Source organism: Electrophorus electricus, chromosome 5, assembly GCF_013358815.1.
Source record: "Electrophorus electricus isolate fEleEle1 chromosome 5, fEleEle1.pri, whole genome shotgun sequence".
Lineage (NCBI taxonomy): Eukaryota > Metazoa > Chordata > Actinopteri > Gymnotiformes > Gymnotidae > Electrophorus > Electrophorus electricus.
This window is the reverse complement of record NC_049539.1, coordinates 29942636-29969642: the sequence shown is the minus strand read 5'-3', so window position 1 is coordinate 29969642 and position 27007 is coordinate 29942636. Positions and strand designations below refer to the sequence as shown.

Here is a 27007-nt window from a genome sequence, read left to right as displayed (position 1 = left end):
GGTGAAGGTACTTGTCTTGTAATCAGTAGCTTGTTGGTTCCACTGCTACCAAGTTGCCACTGTTGGGCCCCTGAGCAAGGCCCTTAACCACTTAATTGCTCAAGTTGCTTTGGATAAAAGCATCAGGTAAATGGTATCAACCAAACACAAGTTTCAACTCATGAAGCAAAATTTCCTATTGCACTTTTTAAAAATCATTGTTATTTTAGAAACTGTAGAAACCTTTTTCACTCCTGGTACTTACACCTCTCTTTGTTACTGTTATGGCTCAGGCAGCCAGACACACACACACTCACACACACACACACAGACACACACACACACAGAGCACTCATCTAGAGACACACACACAGGCAGCACTCATCTAGAGACACACACACAGACATACACACACACAGACACACACACACACACACACACACACACACACACACACACACACACGGACATGCACACATACACAAAGGCAGCACCCAGCCAGAGACACACACACCCAGGCATTTAGCAACTACTTCCCTGCTCCCAGTCTTCCATATAGATCTTTGACTTCATGTTTGAATACTGCTCTTCCTTTTTACAGGTTAAAATAAGACTAATAGTTTGTTATATAATGTATGGTTATTGTATGTATGTTAATGTATGTATGGTTATTTTAACAGTCTCCAAATTGTGGTTTGCTTCTATTTTTTCATGTGTCCATTGTTTCATTATTCTTTTCATCACGTGTTCCTTATTAATTTGAATTGTTCATCCTGATCAATTAACTTGTGACAGAAAACAGACACTCTCTCAGTGCCATCCAGGTGGTTTGACATGGTCGAGCCCAACATTCACAAGAACAGGTACTTCTCTTATTACATTACCAGTTGGTATCAATAGTAACGCTATTTAGATATAAAACATTGTTTATATATAAAAATTAGATCAGTAACTCTTTCCTCTCAATGCAGCTTAGTCTTTTAACTCCTTAATCTCTGTCTCTGAATGTATCCTAAATTGAGACCAAGTGATTTTTTGTTTCCTTTTGTCTCTTTTGTGGTTTTCCAGATTCAGGCACCCCAGTCATGCCATCCCATCCTCATTGCCATGTTTATGGCGGAAACTCTGGAAATCAATCACACCTCATGCAGAAGACAAAGTGACACTTGTTCACACCTAGGGCTACCAAGGTGTTAAGAAGTTCAAGTTCAAGTTCAAGTTTGGTTTATTTGTCACGTACATAGTCATACACGGTATAACTCGCAGTGGAATGGTTTGAGAGTGCTCTGTCCAAACTGAGGAAAAAAAACAGGGGTGCATAAGGAAAAAAAAAAAAAAAAAAAAAAAATATATATATATATATATATATATATATATATATATATATATATATATATATATATATTTGTATATATATATACACACACACACACACACACACACACAAAATATATATATATATATATATATATATATATATATATATATATATATATATATATATATAAAACAATGTATGTACAATATATGTATACAATGTACAATGTATATATGGATATATGTGTATGTACACAATGTACAATTTCAGTTTACAAATTTACAGATTTACAGTTTCCCTGATTCAGGGCCCAAATGGCCTGTGGGAAGAAGCCCCTCTTCAGTCACTCTGTGTTGGTCTTCAGGGAGTGAAAGCGCTTCCCTGACCTCAACAGAGAGAAGAGCCTATTGTTGGGATGGGTGGGGTCCTTCACAATCCTCCTGGCCTTGGTCTGGCACCACTTGTAATAGATGGTCTGCAGGTCAGGAAGTTCCGTACGAGTGATGTGCTCTGCTGAACGCACCACCCTTTGGAGTGCTTGTCTGTCCTGCTTGGTGGTGTTCCCAAACCAGACTGTGATGTTCCCCGTGAGGATGCTCTCGATAGTGCAGGTGTTGAAGTTCCGCAGTACCTTGGAGGGCAGTCTGAAGTCTCTTAGGCATCTGAGGTGGTAAAGACACTGATGAGCCTTCTCCCCAGGGAGTTGGTGTGGCGGGACCAGGACAGGTCCTGCGAGATGTGAACTCCAAGGTACCTGGAACTATCTACTCTCGCCACCATGGTTCCATTGATCCTCATGGGTTGGTAGTGCCGCTCCTGCTCCTTGCTGCAATCCACGATCAGCTCCTTTGTCTTACTGGCGTTTAGGAGGAGATTATTTTCCTGGCACCAATTTTCCAGGTGTTTAATCTCCTCCAGGTAGGCCCTCTCATCGTTGTCCAAGATCAGACCCATGACGACGGTATCGTCAGCAAACTTGACAATGATGGTGGAGCTGGAAGTGGCTGTGCAGTCGTAGGTGTACAGTGAGTAGAGCAGGGGGCTTAGGACACAACCCTGAGGAGCTCCAGTGCTGAGGGTGAGGGTGGATGAGACACAGTTGCCCACCTGTACTGATTGTGGTCTGTCTGTTAGGAAGTTGGAGATCCAGTCGCACAGGGATGTATGCAGTCCTAGATCCTCCAACTTAGTAGTGAGTAGGGAGGGGATGATAGTGTTAAATGCCGAACTGTAGTCGACAAACAGCATGTTAACATAATTACCTCTCCCTTTGTCCAGGTGGGTCAGTGTGGTGTGTAGCAGATGTGCAATTGTGACATCAGTGGAGTGGTTGTGGCGGTATGCAAACTGCAGTGGGTCCATGGAGGCTGGCAGTGAAGATGTGATGAAGTCTCTGACTAGCTTTTCAAAGCACTTCATCACGACTGATGTGAGGGCAACAGGGCGGTAGTCATTGAGGTCGGAGGGTCGAGGTTTCTTTGGGACGGGACGATGGTGGACCGCTTAAAGCTGGATGGGACGGTACCCCACATCAGGGAGAGATTGAAGATGTCGGTGAATACTGGGGCTAGCTGGTCTGCGCAGGCTTTGAGTACCCTCCCGCAGATACCGTCTGGTCCCACCGCGTTCCTGGTATTCACCCTCTTAAACACTCTCCTCACGTCACTCTCCGTGATGATGAGGGGGCGCTGTTCTATGGTGGTCTCTGCGCATGCGCCGTTGGCTGCACTGATAGCACCATTTGCATAGTTAGCATTAGCGCTGTTAGCATTAGCGCTGCTAGATGTAGCCTTGAAGCGAGCGAAGAATGTGTTTAGCTCATGTTCATCACAAGTGTTGTCCAGGTGCAGTCGGTGTGATTGGCAACTGTATCAGCAAATAGAGGATGCTTAGACAAAAACTTAGACACCACACTCTACAGCCATGCACACAGCAAAACATAGCTTGTATATTCTAAACAAGATAAGCCAGCAAATGCATGTTCACTGTTTGGCGAAACTGATGCAGTCATGGATATTATTTTTAATGAATAATTTGATCTCCAATACTTTTGGACATCATGGAAAGGAAGAGGCTTATTTTAGCTGAAGTTTATGTGGAGTTGTTTGGGTGCAGTTATGAGCTCGAAGCTGAGAGACGGTTCAGTGGCTGCTAGCATGGACTAGCTACGATGTTTGCATCGCAAATCACTGGATGTTTCCATTCATTGCTGGAAAAATTCTTAATCCTGCTACAAATTGTAAGTGTATATGAGAAAATATACTTTCTTTAAGATATTACAGCATTTACAGTATTACAATATTTTCTCCAGCATAACCTTTTAGCCTTTAACAATGAAGCTATAAAGAAGCTATTATTGTAGTTTAGTATATTGATGAACATTATTTGATGTTTTAGCAGAAGAATCTTGCATACTTGATTTATAGTGTATACTGATGACTTTGTGTGCATTTGGAGAGGTTTTTGGGAACTTTGGAGATGTCTAGGACACCTAGTGGAAAATACTGTGTAGCTCCTCAATAATTTCATGTATATGCCCAAAAGTGGAGGTGCACTTAGGGGTTGATTATTTTGAAAAAATAATTAATGATTTGATGTATTCTTGAATAGATTATTGTTATTAGTTGTTGCTATTGTTATAATTTGTTGGTGTGAATCTACTTTCTCTTTGTCATCTGCAACTAGTTTCAAATGTTGAAGCTTCAACTTTTAACTGGGAGAAGGAAACGTGATTCCATACTGCCTGTCCTGGGATCTGTCACGGTACGGCCCCTGCTCCCAAACGTCTCCCTGTGTGTGTGTTCGCCCGCATGGCCACACCCTCTCATGTATCTCACCTGATCCTTGTTCTGTGTCATTATCATGAGCGTATATAAGTCTCTTGTCAAGTCGTGGTTGTTGTCGGTGTTTAACCATATGAAGCCTGCGAGCTATGTCATCTTTGTTACGTGTTTGAATAAACATGTGTTTCTGTTTCACGCAACTCATCCCCGCATCCTGCTCTGCCTCCTCGCGTTACATCATCCCTTCATTGTCTTCCAGCGAAATTTGGGATCATTTTAATATTTTATTGTGGGTTTTTAAAGCCATGAATGGGATGGCACCATCATTATTTTGCAGAGGTTCTCTAGGTTTGTATTCTGATGAGAGCTCCTAGTTCTGCCAACATTGTTCTTTTAGAAATACTCAGGTCTAAGCTTAAGCGAAGACGTGATCAAACCTTTGAAGTAGCTGCCCTGAATCTTCTGAAAAACCTTCCTTCTCATAGGACTGTTAATTGTTGGTGCTATATAACTTTATCCTTGTCTTGGTTGATAATATAAATGTTTGTGTCACAGCACAGCCCTCTCTTCCTAAACTCCTCTTCATGTCCGTGTGACATCGTGTTGGTTTTTGTGAGTTTGTGTGTGTATGCCTGCATGTCTCTCATCATCGCCATGCCGCTCCCTTGTTAATCAGTCACACCTGTCCTTGGCTATCGTCCTTGTCAGTGTGTGCATTTAAGGTCCTCTTCTGTGTTTGTCTTTCATCAGTGTTTCACCCAGTGTGTGCTGCTTTTCAGCTGCCCTATTGTGTTTTGAAACATTCACTGCTCACGTTTTGTATTGTTTTTGCTTTGTGTTTTGCTATTACTGTCAAAATAAATGTCTGTTTCTGTTTGTATAACGGCTCACCATCCTGAGCATCAGTTTACTTCATTGTTCATTTCATTATAAATGTAAGTTATTGATTAATGTAATCAGACTAAAGTTTTATTTCCATAGCAAGTAATGCTGGCAACAAATGTTGCTAAATTAATTTACCACATAGATTCAGGTTTACAAATACTTTTGCAATTTACTTTTTATGCTATTTACACATTGTAATAACAACCACCACCCACATACAAGTTTTTTTCTTATGGAACTGTATCTGATTGTGTGTCATAAGGGTTGGTTGAGGGATATGAAAAAGCAAAGATGTCACCAGCATATTTTATATTCAAACCTAGTTCATTTTTACAGTTTTGTAAATGTTGACCTTGCCTTGATGTGATTTGAGCCTGCAGAACTTCTTTCAATACTTTCTTTGATGTCCTGTGATTGCTGACAGAGTGAAACCTTGATGTTCTGCCTTTCATTGAGAACATGGCAACTGTGTTCCATGATACCGCCAATCATCAATCAAATAAGGATGGAATACAATCCTAAAATCAGGCGTTCTAACTTCTACAGTACTAAGCAACACATGTATCCCAGGTGCCTTTGGCAGCAGTGAATGACATACATAAGAATATTCCAGATATTCTATCAATGTAAAATTAAACCACACATAGCAAGCAAAACTACATTTTCTTTTACATTTCTCATATGACTTATTATTGTATTATATTATTGTATTGTAAATGTCCCAGTCCATCTGAATGAACAGTCGTACTCATGTGTGGGTTTACCTTCTATACCAGAATATCAGACCTAACAACAAGCTGATAGGGCATTGTTAACTTTATCTCCCTTTATGAGACTGATCACACAACATAAACATGGGAGGTAGGGCCTACTAGACTAATCAGCTCTATAATGTTTTAGGACCCAGTGAGCACCAGTGCTAGTGCAGGTGGTACATCTAGGTGGTCATCTACTTCTGAGAACCTGTGGCATTATATCACACCAACCTGTTTCTACCTAACCAGTGCCACTGATAACCTACATTAATTGCCTTTTTAAAATTAATTAATTATTAAACTAACAATTATTATTAAATTAACAAATTAATTTTTCTCTTAAAATTGTTGTTATTGTGGTGACCGTTGTCGGCCAGGGCAGGTTGGGTCCTCCCTCTGAATCTTGGTTCCTCTCGAGGTTTCGTCCTCATGCTCTGGGGAGGTTTTCTTTGCCACTGTCGCCCTTGGCTTGTTCACTGGGAACTTGGACTTGGATATTTGTAAAGCTGCTTTGTGACAACTGTAATGGTGAGCAGTGAAGAGTCCAGGATCATATTACCAACACGGAGAGTACGGGGTACATGATTACAAAACAAAGGCTAGGCTAAATGAAGGCAAACAGGAGTATCGGGCTATAACAAGACGCTAGGAAAACTCGGGGCTAAGAAACACGAGGGCAAGGAAACACAAAGACACGGAGTACAAACTTAAACACAATGATTCATATGTACGCACGGAGTCAAGAAACATGCATGGTTTAAATGCATGAACTAAACGAGGGACAGGTCATTTATAAATAAACATAAATAAAGAATTTAATAAGCTTTTATAAGAAATAGTTAAATTATCTGCTTATTACCACAATCACCATTTATATTTCAGATACATTTCCAATCTTTGTGCTCATGTTCAAACCTTAATTCAGCTTCCAAATCAGTTTTTAATCAACTAAACAAGCAATGAAAACCAAACTTATTACCACACCAACTTCAGACCCCAACATTAATAAAAAGAACAGACAAGGCAAATTAAGTAGTGTGAATGTGGGAAAATATTATAGAAATGTTATAGAAACATTAAAACAATCTCACCAGCCCCGTTTACATCAGTTTGTTCTTGTGCAGTGAATTCAGAAAGGATTCAGACCCTTTATATTCTGACTTATGCTTGTTTAATGTTGGGAAAAGCATGGTTACCATAAGCCCAGTCATCGTGAATTTTCAGTGGCATGTAAAGGGATAACAATTCCAGGTCATGAATCATATTTTGTATCTCCAAGATAAAATTCAAGGAATTCTGAGCATGATTAGAATGGCAGGGAGACACGGGCTCTCCAAGGTCCAGAGAGATCTTCTCTAGGCCTTATATCGCTCTCTGATGATGTACCGCTTTATCCCTCTTTCAGTCTGTCAGTTAACAGTGAGGTAGTGTTCTTGTTGCTGCATATGTTATGTACAATATCCTTGGTCTCATTATGGTATTTAATTTGCTTTTAACATACATTTGTTACATTATTCTGATGTCAACAAATACTGTAATTTATCTGTAGTATATTTGAGTTAACAATTTTCTGTAGTTTGTAGTACAATTAATTTATTTCATTTATTTTTCATAAAACAGAGCAGGCAGCGTGCATATATGTCACCATACTTAATCACAGGCAGGAAAGTGAAGTGTTAGAGAGTGGGCCATTTTGTATTTAAAAAAAATAATTAATTAATTAAAAAAAAATAAATAAAAAGGGAAAGGGAATTTCTTTGTGAGAATTGATCAAATTAAAACCAGTCTTCACATTATCTATCTATCTAACATAATGGTTGAAGTGTTAGAGAGTGGGCCATTTTGTTAGAAAAAAAAAGTGAATGACGCGTTCATTTCTTTGTTAGAATTACGTGAACAAATATTTATCTGTCTGGGTTTATGGCAAGATTGTTCACTTCTTTCAAATGCAGCTCGATGCATCAGAACTCTCGTAACGTTATCAAAAAAACAAAAAAAAACCACAAAGTGTTTTGGTTCGCAGTGTTATAGGATCCCACTGTACTCATAAATCAACGTCACTGAGTCAGTTAAACGATACGCCTCAGATGTGTTTCTCATTCCTTTAGCGCGCACTGATGTTGTTCTCTTTCTACCGGTCGTTGTTATCAATTACACATTCTAAAAGGCGAGAAAAGCAATACTTTTAACCTTGTGAATATGTCTATCAGTTTGATTGTCAGATTATGGACGAGGTAGAGAAAAAAGCGACGAGAACAAAGGATTCCTATTTTTGAAAGAATGCTGAATATATGCGAGCAAAAGTGGATTATTTCTTCGCTGACTGTTTATTCGTTTATTCTTCAATTTTCCCCTTTGTTAATTCACGTCTTAGTTAACGGTAAGTTCACAAATATCTGTTTGTTTCCTCCTGAATACTCTTTACACGAGTGAAACCTACTCGTGTTGGTTCGTCGGTAAAATAATCTGAGCTAAATAATTTAGATGAAATTAATCTTAACATTTTAGTTAACTTCTACAGGAGAGGTAAGTGTGTAAGGTACTTTCATATGCCTATCCGTTACGGGTTAATATAAACACAAACATTTATTCTCTCATTTAGAATGCAAAAAGGATGGAAATTAATATATAAGTAGTCTTCAAAAAGACACGTTAAATATGTGGAAAACTCATGCGATAGCGTAAATAGAATATTCCTTCTTGTGACCAAAATTAAGTAGCCTAATCACATCTAAACGGAATTATTTAAAACACAGGTGTAGAATTATTTTAAAACAGCCTTTTAATCTTAGTTTACTTACCTGTAAATCATGAATATTCATTCTGTGGCCTACTTCAAATTAATCCGTTTTAAACCAGTGTACTTTGCTATGTACCTTCGCTTCAGATTTTTTATGTGAATGTTTTGTAACCATATTATTATTATTATTATTATTATTATTATTATTATTATTATTATTATTATTCAGCTAAAAGGAGCCTTTTTAAAACACTTGTATGAGTTATGCAGCTGCATCCTAAATCAAGAGCCCAACAAGGAACTGCCAGGAGTTACTGTTGTCTAAAGATAAAATGAGGTACATGTAGAGGTGCTAGAAGATCTAATCTGCCAGTAGTGTTCTGTGTTGTACACTGCATATTATGCCTGTACTTCTGATGCTCATGGCCTCAGCTTGCAGACATGTACATGTTACAATACTGCTACCTACTGTACAAATATCACAGATTTATCAGCAGGTTTATGATGTGATTCATTACAACACATGCCAAACAGCAAACGAGTGTTCTATTGTTGTAAATGTTTTACATGAGTGTAAAGGTTTACTTTACATACTTTATACTTTACATTTGCCTGCCCTTTTGTTTCAGTGGAGACTGCACACACACACACACACACACACACACACACACAAACACACACACACACAAACTCCTTATTTCACATCTTCCTGAATAATTCTGTTTCCAGATGTGAGAGCCACTGCAGACCTGGAGACAGTAGAAGTTACAGAAGGAGAAACGATCACTCTAAACTCTCACATAACTGGAGTAAAGAGTGATGATGGAATACTGTGGACATTTGGTACTAGAAACATTCGCATAGCACAGATATTTAAAATGGAACCTTTCACTCATTATGATGAGATATTCAGAAACAGACTGCAGCTGGACACACAGACTGGATCTCTGACCATCCACAACATCAGCATCACACACTCTGGAGTTTATAAACTACAAATTATAAGTAATGATGTCTCAACCAAGCAATTCAATGTCACTGTTTATGGTGAGTCTTTGTCATTTTCCCTTAGTGGATGAAAAATAAAAATTATATATGTTCAAAGCTAAAGATTATATTAGTATAACTTTACCAAAATCAACATGTTTGTGGTACAATTAATGATATTCACATAACCTATTAAACACAAATACCTGAAAATAATATCCTAATCATTAGAGTCTAGTAAAAATGTTAACTTTTTTCTTTAAGGTCTTTAAGTAAAAGGTCTTTAACTGTCCATCTTTTATGTTTGTCTTTGGTAAACACTTTCACTTCTGCATAAATGGGGAAGTTGGTAAAGCAAGTAGAGTACAGTGTTAGTAACACTGAGGTCATGACTTAATTTCCCAGCACATGTGTGTTATACTGATGAATATGGATGCATGTATGCATATATACATGTATGAATAAGCATAAATTAATTCGAAACAGCTGACTGGTAAACTGCATAAAGTCAAAATACTGGTTAAACTCTGACCCCTTTTCCCCACTGGTGAAGGGAGACTCAATCCCACAAGTGCACAGTCTAATGAACAATATCTGGTGTGATTGAAAAGGGAGTGAGTTATGAGTCACACTCAGGAGCTGTATTGTCACCTAGGTCAGCTACATCAGACATGTTCACCTAGGTCATCTAGGTCAGACAGGTTCATCTAGGTCAGTTGGGTCAGACAGGTTCATGTAGGTCAGCTGGGTCAGACAGGTTCAGGTAGGTCAGGTGGGTCAGACAGGTTCACGTAGGTCAGCCGGCTCAGACAGGTTCAGGTACGTCTGCTGGGTCAGACAGGTTCAGGTAGGTCAGGTGGGTCAGACAGGTTCAGGTATGTCTGCTGGGTCAGACAGGTTCAGGTAGGTCAGGTGGGTCAGACAGGTTCACGTAGGTAAGCTGGGTCAGACAGGTTCAGGTAGGTCAGGTGGGTCAGACAGGTTCTCACTGAGAACAGTGTTCAGGAAACACAGTATGATTTTCTGTCATTGTAATGTTAGTGATATTATTGACATGATGACTCATTAAATTAATGTAACACTTTTCATAGTCTCTGGACAAAAAATGTTCTGTGTCACTATTACAAATCCATAAATATTAGGACAATGATGTCATAACTTATTTCTCCTGTATACTCAAGTGCTTCTCATTAAAGACAAAACTCAAAAGTACATCATATGTATTTATAGGTTTTTATTTGCATGTGTATGGTTTGAATGATGTTAGCTGAATTGTTCCTTGGTAATGTTCTTCTCTCTACTGTTGTTTCTTTTTCAGCCAGGCTGCCTGTGCCTAACATCACACGTGCATCACATTCAAAAAGAAAGAGCTCCATATCCCTGACATGTCCAGTGTTGTGTTCTGTGGACAGTGTGAATAAGGTGACTCTCTCCTGGTATAAAGGCAACCATGTGATCTCCACTATCAGTGATTCTAAAACCAGCTCACTTTTTCTGCCTCTGGAAGTTGAATATCATGATAAAAACACCTACAGCTGTGTAGCATCCAACCCTGTCAGTAACCAAACAGCACTTCTCATCATAACCAGCATCTGTCAGCCTGTGTCAGGTATGTAGGCTAAAGCAGAACACATATATACTTATACTCTAAAATCGCATAGAAATCTAAATCTAAATGAATTGTATTAAATGGTCTGAGCTTTGGTCCCAACTATGGTATTTTGTACCATATGGTGTTTAGACAGCATCAGTAGGTAATGTAGTATTACTGACATTACTGGAGTGTGTTAGGTAAACACTATGAAAACATCAGTTACATTTCTCTTTTTTCCTTACTTTTTTTCTCCAGATATTCTTTTTTATTTCAGTTACAGGTTTGTTAAATGTAAGGGTATATACTTAACTAATAAACAAGAGTCTAATCCCCCGTCTGGGCAAATGCACCATACTATACTACTAAGATTCCTTGGGCAAGACTCCTAACACTACATTTGCCTGCCTCTGGAACATGATTGAAGTTGTAAGTCACTCTAAATAAAAGCATCTGCCAAATATGAAAATATATCCAAAGTGTTAGTTTCACTTTTTTTTTTACGTCAACATATTTCAGATATACTTTACTGTATCTTAGATTTTATGTATCTTAGTCCAAATTCCCCACTGTATCATTCTCCACATTGTAACATTGTAATATTCTCCACTACTGTGCTAGATGGCTACAGCTCTAAAATGTCAGCATCTTTCTTGGTTCTCGTTAACCAAGCCATTATCATGGATCATGGTTCATTATTTTTGATCATTATCACAAATCAACAATACAAATTCTATAGATTTAGTTTTAGATTTAAATTTCAATAATTGAGTAATTAAAACTGTAATAAACCTTCCTGTTTCCATATTCTACTACTAAAAAGGTCATCAGTGTCACCATCTGTCATTTAAACTCATGACAGGGACTTTTATCCGTCCTCCCTCATCGACTGACCATCTTGTGCTGCTTCCCTAAACCAGTTTTGGGTTTTCTGTGGCATAATTTAAATGTCAGTGAAGAGTAATTATCGCTTGTCTTTACAGGACATCGGCTGATTCTTTTGTCTGTGATACCTGCAGTTGCACTACTACTGGTTGTAATTCTGGTCCTGTACTGGAAATTCAGAAAAGTAAAAAAAAGTAAGTATATTTTAAACAGTCTTCATTTCTGCATTGTTGTACATAATAGTTGATGGAAACCATGATGGTCAAAAGAAGTAAAGCTCTACATTAAAGGCTGATACCAATTGCAATGCTCTAGCAACTCTATAAAAACTAAACTATTACAAACTATTATATTTAGCAAGCAGTTTTTGCAAATGTATGGTTGTTCTTATACAATATATATGTATTCTTATATAGTTCAAATGCATGAGGAAGAGTTACATTATGCTGATACAATCTTTTGTGCCCAAAGTGCACAAACTGCGGTAAGGTATACTGTGTATGTGCTGTAACCTGTGTTTGTGTTACAGTGTATGTGCTGTTACCTTTGCTACAGTGTTACAGTGTATGCACTGTTACCTGTCTTAGTGTTACAGTGTATGCACTGTTACCTGTGTTAGTGTTACTGTGTATGCACTGTTACCTGTGTTACAGTGTTACAGTGTATGCACTGTTACCTGTGTTACAGTGTTACAGTGTATGCACTGTTACCTGCGTTAGTGTTACAGTGTATGTGCTGTTACCTGTGTTAGTGTTACTGTGTATGCACTGTTACCTTTGTTACAGTGTTACAGTGTATGCACTGTTACATGTGTTAGTGTTACAGTGTATGCACTGTTACCTGTTGTTAGTGTTACTGTGTATGTGCTGTTACCTCTGTTAGTCTTACAGTCTATGCACTGTTACCTGTGTTACAGTGTTACAGTGTATGCACTGTTACCTGTGTTACAGTGTTACAGTGTATGCACTGTTACTTGTCCGCCTGCCTGTAATCTCGTGTGCTGCCTGGGTACAATGCTTATGTCTCTGCATTCATAATAGTACATTCTTATCAGAGTTGCTGTACAGGCTTTATGTATCACTGGTTTAGGATGTAGGTACATAGACACAATGACTTTAACATGGCTAAGTTAAATGTCTTGTTGCAACAGTGTCACATTTTTCTCTGAAGCTACATCATCTTTTGTGTTCATATTGTTCTTCGGACCAGTTGAATTTGTACAATAATTCTTATAATGCCTCTGATTCTTAGCATCTGAATCAGGTCTCTGTGAGGAGGAATTTCCCCCTGAAGATGATAAAACGATGCTCTGTAAGACAGGACTAAAATAAAATACATAAGAAAAAAAAATAACAGGAATGCAATATCACAGATTTGCACCATGTACCTTAAGAGCTGTTAACAGCACCCTTAAAATTCCATAATTAGGATGCTAGATTATTAGGATTGAGGGTATAAAGATATGATACATTAATTTAGATAATTTATATTAATTTAGATTAAGCAGATGTGCAGCACATTAGATCTAAGGCCTCTTATTGGCAGTGAACTGCTGCTCCAGTGCATGTTTATAAAGTGATTCAGAGGGTGATGGGAGTAGCCATGGCAGCTAAGACAAGTTGAGGCTCAGTAACATCATGACATCAGGGGTAGGTGAACCTTGGCAGAAAGAGAGAATACATTATTAGACATGTCCAGGTACAAGGGTGTATAAATTAGGGAAATTTAGGAAAAGGCTCTGCCCCATGTGGTAGATTTTCTTATTCTTGGTACTAGTAATGAGCCTGCACCTTTTGATTTAAGCAGACGTGGTGGGTCGTAATGCACTAGGAGTTCTATAAGGTCATGTGGCGCAAGACCATTCAGTGTTTTATAGGTTATTAGAAGTAATATATTATCAATATGAAATTTTACTGGGAGTCAATGTGAATTTGCTAAGATAGGAGTGGTCAAATTTTCTAGTTCTAATAAAAACTCTGCATTTTGCATTTTGAACTAGCTGGAACTTGTTTAGGCACTTAATGGTACAGCCCAATAGTAAGGCATTAATTTAGTCTAATCTCGAATTGATAAATGCATGGACTAGCTTTTCTGCATCATGTGAGGAGAGCGTGTTCCGAATCTCTGAAATGTTCCTGAGGTGGAGAAAGGCAGTCCTAGAAATATTATTTACATGAGCTTCGTACAAGAGACTGGGATCCATAATAACTCCAAGATCTTTAACTGTTAGAGAAGATGTGATTGGGAGATCATTGAGCTTCATTGAGTAATTAGAGAGTGAGGACCTGGCTGTCTCTGGGCCTAACAGAAGCACTTCTGTTTTGTCAGGATTAAGTGAGAGGAAGTTTCTCCACATCTACTGTCTGACATCTTTTATCCATTCCTCAATAACACTAAGATGATATATTTCCTCTGTTTTGGCTGTAACTAGGTGGACACTAGCATAGTGTTTACATATAATGTCAGATAGATGTGGCATATACAAAGGAAAAAGCAGAAGCCCTAGAACAGATCCTTGCGGGACACCATCGCTAATATTGTTGTATGCAGAAAAGTCTCTGTATGTTGACAAACATAGCAATGGGCTAGATTAGATTCCATCGCGTCTGTCTACTAAAATGTGATCTATGGTGCAATATAAGCAATATAAGAAAAGAGACATAACCCTGTTTAGAGGCCAACAACAGATTATTAAGGTTAGGGTTAGGGTTAGGTTTAACCTTGTTTAGAGGCCAACAACAGATTATTAGGGTTAGGGTTAGGGTTAGGTTTAACCCTGTTTAGAGGCCAACAACAGATTATTAGGGTTAGGGTTAGGGTTAGGTTTAACCCTGTTTAGAGGCTACCAACAGATTATTAGGGTTAGGGTTAGGGTTAGGTTTAGGTTTAACCCTTTCTAGAGGCCAACAACAGATTATTAGGGTAAGGGTTAGGGTTAGGTTTAACCCTGTTTAGAGGCCAACAACAGATTATTAGGGTTAGGGTTAGAGTTAGGTTTAACCCTGTTTAGAGGCCAACAACAGGTTATTAGGGTTAGGGTTAGGGTTAGGTTTAACCCTGTTTAGAGGCTACCAACAGATTATTATTCTTTATTCTGTGCTGTCTCTGTCCTATGATGAGGCCTAAACTCTGACTGAAATACTTCCTGTATCTGGTTCTGATTCAGGTGTGAGTTTAGCTGCTGAGCTACAGCTTTCTCTAGGATCTTGGAAATAAATGGAAGGTTTAAGGCGGCCTGTTATTATATTTAGTGAAGGTTCAATTGCTTCAGGTAGGTTTTCCTTAAGCGAATCTAGTAAGTAAGTAGACAATTTTGAGCATGAGATCAGAGATGTAAATTCTGGCTCTTGGATAGGTGTTCCGATCTCTAAGTAGTTTCCCCATGTCACGTTAATACTCTTAATATTATCCCTAATGTGCTTAATTTTCTCATTAAAGAAATTCATGAACTCATTAATACTGTGTGATGATGTAATCTGAACATTGGTGTCAGTTTTATTCCTAGTTAGACATGCAATTGTAATAAATAGAAGTCTAGGATTATTTTTGTTATTTTCTATTAGGGTCGAGAGCTAAGATGTTTGAGCGGTAATAAGTGCCTTTCTATACTTCAGAAGGCTCTCCTTCCATGCAAACTGGAAGACTACAAGCTTCGTGTGGCGCCATTTACACTCCATTTTCAACTGTTTTGTTTTAAATTGCGAATGTGATCATTATACTGAGGTACTCATTTTTTTTGTCACTAATCCTTTTTATTTTTAAGTAGCACAACCTCATTGAGTGTGCAGCAGAATACTGATGACAACATCATTACTACTACGTTACTACTAGGTTTCAGTTTTATTCCTAGTTAGATGTGCAAATATACTGAATAAAAATCTAGGATTATACACTCTATTGCCCAAAGTATTCGCTTAGAACTTTTAATGCTTCAGCATACCAAGAGATTTTGGACAATTTCATGCTCCCAACTTTGTGGGAACAGTTTGGGGCTGGCCCCTTCTTGTTTCAAAATGACTGCGCACCAGTGCACAAAGCAAGGTCCATAAAGACATGGATGAGCAGGTTTGGTATGGAAGAACTTGACTGGCCTGCACAGAGTCCTGACGTCAGCCTGACAAAACAGCTTTGGGATTAGAGCGGAGACCACGCGCTAGGTCTTCTCATCCAACATTAGTGTCTGATCTCATGGAATGATCAAAAATTCCCATAAACACATTCCTAAACCTTGCACAAAACCTTCCCAGAAGAGTTGAAGCTGTTATAGCTGCAAAGGGTGGGTTGACATAGATTAAGATTCATATGTGTGTTCAGATGCATTCATATGCGTGTGAAGGCAGATGAGCGAATACTTTTGGCAATATAGTATATTTGCTATTTTCTATTAAGGCCCAGAGAGAAGCTGTTTGAGTGGCTTTTCTATTCACAGATACACACACAGATTGTCCACTTAATGTGAACACTTGCACAGCAATCATGTGGGAGGACTAGAATGCATAAAATCATGTAGACATGGGTCAAGAGTTTGAGCTAATATTCAAAAAACAAAAATGGGGAAGGAAAGTAACCTGACTGACTTTCATGAGTGGTTTGAGTATTTCTGAAACTAAGCCTCATCTGCTATTTTCACATGCAACATTCTCTAGAGTTTTAATCCAGTCAGTTCTGTAGGCAAAAGTGTCATGTTGAACAGAGAGGTCTGAGGCATTTGGCCGATTAATTCAAACTGACAAGAAATACATACTCCACCAACTACTGTTTTTCTACTAAGCAGAAAATTCGAAAAGTAACAATGCATCAAACTGGGTTAGATGTGCTACAACAGCAGAACCACATCAGGTTCCACTGCTGTCAGACAGGAACAGGAATCTGAGATTATTATGGTCACAGACTCAGCAAAAATGAACAGAAAAAGTGGGAAAACAGGTCTGAGGAATTTTACTTTCAGCTGTGACACACAAATGGCATGGTCAGAATTTGTTGTAAACAACATGAATCTACTGACCCAACCTGCCTTGTGTGAACAGTTCAATGGACCCACTAATCAGAATCAGAATCACTTTATTACACATAGTATGTTACCCATACAAGGAATTTGTCTTGGTGGGTGCACACATGTATGTAACACTGGACAGACCTGTCGAGCACACAGACTGTTAACAGGTATTTAACTAAGCGAAAATGAAATAGAAATACAATAGAGTGAAGAACAAAGAGTAGGAGTTATAGGGTTAGAACCATGGAGGGGATCGAACATCATTTGAGCATCGTTTGAATGTCTGTGTGAGTCTGTGTGAGTGATGTTGCTGACCATGATCAGCATCCCTTTATAGCCACAAATTACCATCTGAAATGAAACATCCAACATGATAAGGCACCAGGTCACAAAACTCAAACTGATTCACTGACCACGACAATCAGTTTAGTGTAGTTCAGTAGCCTGTTTAGCTGATAACAAGAGAGGGTCCGACCCAGTATTAGTAACAACTCTCCTCCAGAGCTTTGCGTTTTGCTTTCATGTTACAAAGAAGCTGCAAGACAATACCTGAGAGTGCTCTCTGTGTTTGGGCTTATTGTTGAATGTTTTCTCAGTCTGCTTTGTGTTTGATCTGTAAATAAAATGCTCCTTTCTGCTCTTATTGTTGGTTGTTTCTCTGGTTTGTGTTTGAGCTGTAAATAAAATGCTTCTTTCTGCTCTTTTATTCTGCTTCCATGTCACAGCACCGTGATAAATCATGTCACAGTGTCATAGCAATAAAATAAAAAAAGAATATCTGGACCCCAGAGGACAAAGTAAATAAACAAAGTAAACCTTACAGCTCCGTAAAATGGTGCCCAAGATGTGCACATGTATTTGTAGATGCACATGTGTATGTTGCAGTGATGGCCCAGAAGGTTGTCAGCTCAAGCCTCACTACTGTGAACGTGTCACGGTTGGTCTGCTGAGCAAGGCCCTTAACCCTCAAATTGTGTTCAGTCATAATTGTAAGTCACTTTGGATAAAACTGTCAGACAAATGCTGAAAATATATATAATGGGGGTTTTTTTTGGGGTTTTTTTACAGATACCTGAAGAAGCACAGGACATAGTGTATTCAGCAGTCAATAAGTGAGCTGTATGTTGTAAAAGCCAAAGTCAACTATGGTGGGCATGGAGTCTATAAGCACTTATCCATTCATTCATGAGTGTTCATGGATCAAGGCAGAGCTCTATGGTTTTGTTTCTATGGTTTTTGCTTCATTCAATCTTCTGCTTTACTTGACCCAACCATGGCAGTGATTAGTCATAATAGACAGTTTGTTGTGTCTTACAATTTGTAAATGCTGTAATTTGCCTGCATAAAAACACACAAAATAACAAAACAAGTAGAGGCCTCTCTGAGTTCATTGTGGATCTAGGATAGAATGTACTGTGGTTCTTAGATGATTTATTCAGACATCTTCTTTCCTTGATGCAACCATGTCAGTAACAAACAGAAATAGTCACAAATATGAGAAATGTGGTTGCATGATGTACTACAGACTTTGTGCAGACTTGAATCCAAAGGAGTGAACTTCAGACTCAGGTAAACAGGAAAACACCCTTGGGCCTTACTAAAACTCCCATGGTTCCTAACTGCCTGTTAAGAAAATACTAAAAGGACTTGGAAGAATTCAAGGTGTCTATGAAATATGGTAAAAATTAAGAAAGCATAACTGAGAACCAACTGAACAGTTTATGAAATTTCAGTTATGATCAGAGGTCTGCACTGTCTCTTTGAAGCTTTGCTACAAATACCCTTCCCTGGTGTTGTAGTCAAAACCGAGTCCAAGTCAAAACACAAACTAAAAATGTTCATAAATTAATGCCCTATTCACACAAGCAGCTTTATTGCATCATACTACATTGCAAATCAGTTAACCCCCAGGACAGTGCTGCATTATGGGATGATCTGCAGTGGCATAGTGTGGGAGGTATGTGCTGTTGAGATTAACCAACAGAAAAGCCTGTCTAGACATGCAGCATACCTTTAGTAACAGCCTGTTTAAGGTAACCAGCTTTATCAATTGTATTGTTCAAGCAAATTTGTAAAAAAAATAATAATAATAATAATAATTTAAATTCGAGGTTGGTTGGAGGGATTACAATAAGGTTTAAATCCACATCACCATTTGAAGTCATTGAAAGCCTTTAATGTTTAGTTTTAAAAGGCAGTGTAAGATTATTCCAGCACACATTAGATCTCACCATCTCTTTCACTAGTGGCCCAGGGCACTGAAACCTGTTTACCCTGCCAGAGTTGCAAGTTTCCACATGCAGTTCAGCCGTTCAACAGTTTATCACCAATATTGTGAATACCTGGGTTTTCTTTAATAAAGTTGAGGATTGTTATTATTATTAATAAAAATAATAGTGATCATAAAGTTCTGCATAGGTGTAAACATTCATTTTTAGCAAGATATGAGGTTTAGGTTAATTTTATAAGTATTAAAAATATATACAATGGAATGGAAAAGGTGGTTTGCTCAGAATCAGCACTTGTGTATCTTAAAAAAGTGGTAAAACTGTACAGAAAGTATTTTTGAATGCATTTTATTGAAGGGAAAAAACAGTCATTTTTGGGAACATAGTGACATACTGTATTTGTCACGATCAGTCCCTCCCAGCTTCTGTGTTCTGTGTTTTTCCTGTCTTGTGTTTTTTTTAGTTCCATTCCAGTTTAATTTTCTCCGCACCTCATTTAATTTTCAACACCTGTCCCTCGTTTAGTTCATGCATTTAAACCCTGTCTTGATCCCTGTGTTTTGGCTGTTCACTGAATGTGTTAATGGTGATAAATGTATGTTTAATGTAATGGTTGTGAATGTGTTTGTATGGTTGTGTTGGTTTGTACTCTGTGTATCCTAGCCTTCGTGTTTCTTATCTCTGAGTTTTCCCTAGTCTTTGTTATAGCCTGCTTCCCTTGTTTGCCTCCATGTGTTTGTTTTGTTTATCATGTATTCTCGGACTCTTCGTATTGGTACTATGATCCTGGTCTATGACTACGACTCTAATTCTGGTTTTGCCGCTTTTAAATCTTGCTCTTCTCTGCACATGTGTCTGCCACCTTACCGCTCACCATTACAGTATTCCTATATGCTGTACAATGATCAATTCAACTATAAATAGTTTTCTCCATTTTTTGAACCATTGCTCCCACCCATATGATTTTAAACAACAAAAAATAAGAATAAAATAATAGAAAAAAAAACAAGAACCTAAATCAATAATATTACAGCAATGCATAATTAGCAATGAATGTCCCTTATATTACAAATATTAAAATAAAAATATAGCTCTGAATGGAACGAGTTAGTCATCCACTGTTCTTCAGGTCCAGGGTTGTGGAGGTTTGGCAAACACTCTATCCACTTCTCTGAGACCTGTCTTATGGTCGATTTGTCTCAAACATTTCACAAGTCTTGACTCATGGTAATCAAATCATTGCATTCTTGCAAAAGTCTGCAAGACTTTCAATGCCATTGTGGCATGAAAAATTGCCCTTCAACTCACTGCATGCTAGAGACTAGATGTTACCTCACCTCTAAACCCATAAACAACCACTATGATTAACAGCCCTATTAACATCTGACCCTCAGGTCAGCCTCATCCATCCTTTTCCAGATGTATATTTACAGAAACCCTCCAAAATGTTTTGATGAGCATGTAGAGTGTTGAGTTGATGCCCTGGACATGAGCAGATGCATCTGGTGTGGGTGCTGGGGTTGTCCTTATGATATTGTTTGGCATCCTGCCTTGACTGTCATATGGTGACAAGGATTATGCTATTTTGCTGTTTTTGGACAAAAATATCTGTGTTTCATCTCAGGAAATTTCCTCTTCATCTGAAGATGATACACCATGTGCGAGGTTGTTCTTTCCCATCTTCTTCTTCAGATACCTCTTCTTCTTAGAAATCACTATTCTCTTGTTTCTTCTGAAAATCTGAAAAAATCACATCTGCGACCTTTTGGGCACTGAAACCTGTGGATTAGAAGATGTCTGATATATTTAATCTGGGAGATGACAGGTTACCAGTGCAGCTGGAATGACAGGTCTGATGTGTGCAGTATGTTTGGTAGCGGTAAGCACTCTGACTGCCCATTGGTCTGTGCACGTTTATAAATTATAACATTATAATGATATAATAATTATATTATCCAAATTCTAAAAATAAATGGTGAATTCTCTGCATTTGCCTCTTCCATTATCACTATGCCTGACAAGACACACAGTTGCTTGTCCTGTCCCTCATCAGCTCTGGACAGCTACAACTCACAGTATTAGACCTCTGCAGCTGATCCAGAAGGCAGCTACATGACTCACTGAGCCACACCTGGTAGAACAGACACTGATTACAGTAGATCATGTCTTAGACGGGTCAAACTGATCTCATATGTGATGTGTGGCCTCAGAATATCCAGTGTCATGATCACAGCAAGGCTGTCTTCTATATCTGGATGTTCAGTTTAATTTGAATGATGTCGTGTATGATGTCTCAGTTAGTAACTGTGTTCCCTGAAAAAGATGCAGTCACATCACATAATTATTCAAATAAACACATTGTACTATTACTTTGCTTTTAAGGTTATTGAACTTCACATTGTCACAAAATCTCCAAGTTTGTGTCCTTTAATGCTACAATGATGAAACATGGAAAATATTTACTGTAAGCCGTACACTGCTGCCAAAAGCACAGGAGATTGAAACTGTTTTGGATCATTTTCAGGATTCACTCGTCTTGGTTCAGTCAGTCAAACTCCCGGAGTGCTGTGAGACACTTGAGCTGAAGCAGAGACACACACACAGTTGTCAGGTCTTAAAATGAGCTGAGTTTATTCTGACACATGTAAGGTTATATTATGTTCAATAATATAAATATTTTCAAAGAATAAAGCTAACTGTATCAGGATGCTAAAAAAACATTTCAACCAAAGGGCAACTAAAGGTGTCATGGTTAGTCCCTCCCAGGTTCCAGCTTCTGTGGTTTCCCTGTCTTGTGTGTTTTGGTCTTAGTTTCGTTTTCTCTGCCCCTCGTTTGATTTCCCACACCTGTCCCTCATTAAGTTTATGTATTTAAACCATGTCTTGATGCCTGTGTTTTGGCTCTTCATTTGAATGTGTTTATGTGGCTGTGCTTGTTTCTTGACTCCGTGTATGTATATTTGTATCATTTTGTTTAAGTTTGTTCTTTTAGCACCAAGCTTTTCCTTGTCTATGTTATAGCCTGCTCCCTTGTTTGCTTCCATGTGTTTAGTTCTAGCCTCTGTGTTTAGTTACTCCTGTATCTTAGCCCTTGTCCCGTTTAATCATGTATCCCCGTAATCATGTGCTCTCCGTATTGGCTCTATGACCCTGGACTGCTTTAACGACTCTGATTCTGGATTTGCCCCTAATAAATCTCACTGTTCTCTGCACATGCGTCCACCTCCTTAATGCTCAACGTTACAAAAGGATGGAGTGAAACCATACCATATTGTTACAAGATTTCCATTAACAAAGTGCAGAAACATACTTGCTCCAACTATAAACACAGAAAAATGTCTGCTCCAGGTATGAACACAGAAAACAGAATCATGTCTGCACAACTGCTCCTAAAGCATTGGCTGGGTTACACTAATCTAACAGATACATTACTTAGTCCTGTACATACATGCTACTCTGGTATTTAAGCTTGAACAACAACTGTGCCATGTGCACCTTGTGGAAGGATGTAGTACGCAACACAACTACTATGTTCTCAGTGAAAGACAGATCAGTTTCATTCACTGCCAGCAGTAGCATATTGTGGAATCAGAGCACTGTGAGAATTTCTGCAGGGTCAGGTCAAGTCAAGGGGTGAGACTACACATGGATGTGAGGAACTAGTCTTAGAATTAGGAAACAAACCACACAGAATCACAAAGACAGAAGCGTAACATAAGTACAGGCAGAGATCAGGCAACAGAAAGATAAGCAGATCAACCAAACTGTAGGACAAAACATGAAAACATCATCCAAAATACAAGGCCATAACAGTATAGATGAGAAACAAAGAAACCACACAGAACTGACAGATAGAGACAAAACATCACACTGAGACTAGGACATAACAGAGTTTAAAGACACAGAAGGACTAATTGACAAACTAAGAAGAGGTGAGGACAGTCAGGTAACAGACAGAGAGAGACGAGCTAAAACTGACCTCTAGAGGCCAGAGGCGGCATTACCAAGAGCCGGTGTTACAGGTGTGAAATATGAAATATGAAATATGTTGAACTCTTCCTTCTGCCTCATTACTGTCTGCTGATCTCACCACCTCATGTTTATGGTCCTCACAATGCCTTCCACTAGCCAGCCATCTTAGTGAGGGTCGTAATAACATAAAACAAGGAATAAAATACAGCAGCAAAAAGTGGAGAGGTCACAGGTTAATTAAAAACTAATTTAAACACACAGGTCTTCTTAAAAGTGCCTAGATCAAGAGCCCTCATACCAGCTTCAACCAAGAGTTCAGTGGACTAAACGAACCATTGTTAGAGGTGTCAGAGGTGTTTAGTTGCTCATTTAATTAACTAATTAATTATTAACAGGTGATGCTGTCAAGAAGTTAACTTGAGTTAGATAGACAGAAAGAACTTTGTTGTTCCCAACTGGCATTAATGGCAGGTGATCATGTATAATAGCAAACCCAAGTCAATCCATGTGATTATATAGACTCAGTAGTTCAAACACATCTGTGAGTCATGAGCTCCAGTGATGTTTCTGCATAATCTCTATGCACCCATGTTTTTCTTTTTCCTCAGTTTGGACAGAGCACTCTCAACCATTTCACTGCAAGTTATACTGTGTATGACTATGTATGTGACAAATAAACCAAACTTGAAACTAATCTGATATTAACGACTAGCAAAACTACTGATTTATTATTCGATTTATTCATATTTGATAGTTGAACATGACTTGAAAGATGTTTCATAGACACCCGTCTTTGTACGAGATGAGACTGTTTAAAGATTATGCTTAAAGGTTGTTTCACTTCAGAATTATTAACTATGATGCATCTGTCATAAACGGACAGGGAAGACATTGGAGGCAGTCCCACTCTGATTCAAAGGAAGTAATGAGCCTGCCTGAGACTATTAGATTAACCATTTGGAGGATTAGGTTTAGGGTTAGATTAAGCATTATACTTGGAGGGTTAGGGTTAGAGTAACCATTATACTGGAGGTAGGAGTTTTTTAAGCCATAAGATAAGTGGTTGGAGAATGATCTAATGTATCACTAAGGGGGAGGGGGGTGTCCTGAGTGATCATTTTTGTTTTTGGTTTGTTTTTTGGTTTTCTTTGGGGGGGGGGGGGGGGGGGGGGTTGAGTGATTTTTAAAAGTTAAATTCTGTGTGGTTAAGAGAGTGTCTTCTACCTGCAAAGATTTGGTTTATTTACCTTAGCACATTTTAATACACATGATACAGCACAGATCACACTACCACTAAAGGTTTAAAACAGGCTAGTTCTATCTGCATCTTAATCATAGTTGCCTTTATTGTCACCTTTAGGTTGAGATTGGTTTTAAATTTCTAAACAAATTTACATTTAATCTTTAGCATTTTACATAATATCAAATTATATTTGAAACTATCAGCAAAGTTCAGAACTGTGGCTCAGTGAAAATCTACACTTTCCCGAATAAACTATTTTTGCATTTACTGTAATTTACAATCTTTTTGGAAAGAAATCCACTAAAGACGCTGCTGCTGCCGCTTGTGTTTGCTCAAACATAACCTATAACACATTGCTCCATCATCTGTCTCTGTCCTTCATACACACCGACCGGCTTGAATCTGTTTGGAGGTAAAAAGACAAAGATTCATCAAGGAAGGAAAGATAAAACACTATTAGGAATATACAGGCATTTATAAGCATGCAACAAATCAGGGGTGTTTACAAACTATTTCTTTAAGTCAGAAATGCGAACGACAGAAGCAAGTGTTGGATCAGACTTAGCTAGAGAAAAACAGTTACGTTAAAAGCATAAAGTATGTGTAATGTTAGCATGCATTGCACTGATAAATATTAGTGATGCTTTTATTGTTGTTTATATTCTCATGCTGTATCATGACTGGCTGTTAATCTCTATGGTAATGGACCCATAAGGCTACAGTGCAGTGGAGAGCTGAATCACGGTATGTGATGTTCACATTTAAATTGAAACCTAATGTACACACCTCTGTGGTCATCATATCTACCATAAGAGAAGAAGTATGTGGGCTATGACCTGTGCATTAGTATTCAAACAAATAGTCTTAAATCGTATACACATTTCAGACAGACTACTAATTTAGCGTGGTTATCTTTTGTGGCTTTTCCCCCACACTATCTGACTATTTCTGCTTAGACAAGATGTGAAGTTTTACATTTAGAAACATTTAGTTACAAAACTGTCATTTCACTTATCAATTAGTTACTGTTAGTTTTTGCTTGTTTATATATGTATGTGTAGTATTATTAACATTTATAACCACTAGGTGGCACATACACCTTTTCTCATGTTCTTTGCTGTGGCGTTGCTTCCATAGTGTCACTACTGTTTTATTTCTTGAAGAGAGAATCCACTGCCTGTTATGGGCTGAGAGAGAGAAGCTTGCCAATAAAACAGCGCCACCAGCTGGTGCACCTTGCTAGGGAGCCGCTGAGAGACAAAGGTTACATATGTATATGCTATAGTTAAGGGAATTTGCTAAGATGTTTATGCAGTATTTTAGTTTAAACTAACTATGTCTTATGCCATGAACATTTACAGCATTTAGCAGATGCTCTTATGCAGAGTGATTTACAAAAGTGCTTTGTCATTTACTCATAGAGTACATCCTACCCAGTACAGAAGGTTAGAGTCCAAGACACCAGTGAACTAGAATACTGTAGAAGCACAAGGATCACTACTGATGCTTAGATGTACAAAACACATACAAGCTCTATATCAGACATGATAAGTGCAATAACAAACAATATCAAACTATACGTGCTAAAGGTTTGGTTATCCAACAGGTGCCAGATGAATAATCATTTAAATATTCCACAAACAGATGGGTCTTCAGTCTGCGTTTGAAGACTGCAAGGGACTCTGCTGTCTGGACAGCCAGTGGAAGTTTGTTACACCATTTGGGAGCCAGGACAGTTTGTCTTGACTTATGTCTTGACTTGTTTCTTGTTAATATCTGATGTGAAATCAGCAGTTCTTTTAATTCCCTGTGAAAACCTTCTGGACCAGATATATCATTTATATATTAATATATTGTGTCTAAAGCTTTTTATCCAGGCCAGTATCCATGTGGCACTGTGATCAGTTCTGATCTGATTGTGATTCATTGTGTCACGAATGGCTACCCTCATGTCTCTGTTTTTCTTTATTTCCTAGTTGTTCCGTTCCTTGGTATTGTTTTCCATGCCTGTTATTCTTTTCACCTGTGTCTGGTTTTGAGTTAATTAGTTCATACATTTAAACCCTGTCTGGTTCCAGGTGTCTGCTGTTCACTGAATGTCTGATTATCTGAAAACCTGTATCTGGCTGGATGTATGTTTCTCCGAGTTCTTCCTAGCATCTTTGTTATAGCTGCTTCCCCTGTTTGCCTTTGTGTGCTTTTGGTTTGTGTTTCCTAGCCTTTGTTTATCCTACCCCTTTGTTTATCATGTATCCTTGTACTCTTCATATTGGTAAACTGACCCTGGACCACTGACCCTAACAACCATGACTTTGGATTTGCCCCTAATAAATCTTGCTCTTCTCCACACATGCATCTGCCTCCACTTGCCAATAAAACTGTTGGGTCAGTTCTGATCTGACTACTGTTTAAGTTTGGTCAGTACCGTAGCATTAAGTTTGGTATGCCTTGTGTTTCAGTATTTCAGTGTCATCATCATGAGTCATGATCAAGTCAGTATGTCACATTTAACAAACAAATACCTCAGAAGGTACAACAGCTGCCTGTACTTTCCACAAAAACACACCAAATATCTGCCTACTGTTAAGTGTAGTAATACTGATTATCATATGTTTTATATGATCAGTGCAATTTGTTATACACTC

General features: G+C 38.3%; 1 protein-coding gene across 1 annotated transcript; it reads left to right on the top strand.

Moving 5' to 3' along the window:
* Nucleotides 1-7843: 7843 nt before the first annotated feature.
* Nucleotides 7844-18031, top strand: LOC113569083 (SLAM family member 5-like). The gene is made up of 5 exons (XM_035526423.1): nucleotides 7844-8100; nucleotides 9190-9507; nucleotides 10766-11056; nucleotides 12022-12117; nucleotides 17988-18031. Exons 1-5 carry the CDS (start codon nucleotides 8001-8003, stop codon nucleotides 17993-17995), a joined length of 813 nt encoding a protein of 270 aa, XP_035382316.1. The 5' UTR covers nucleotides 7844-8000; the 3' UTR covers nucleotides 17996-18031.
* Nucleotides 18032-27007: the final 8976 nt, after the last annotated feature.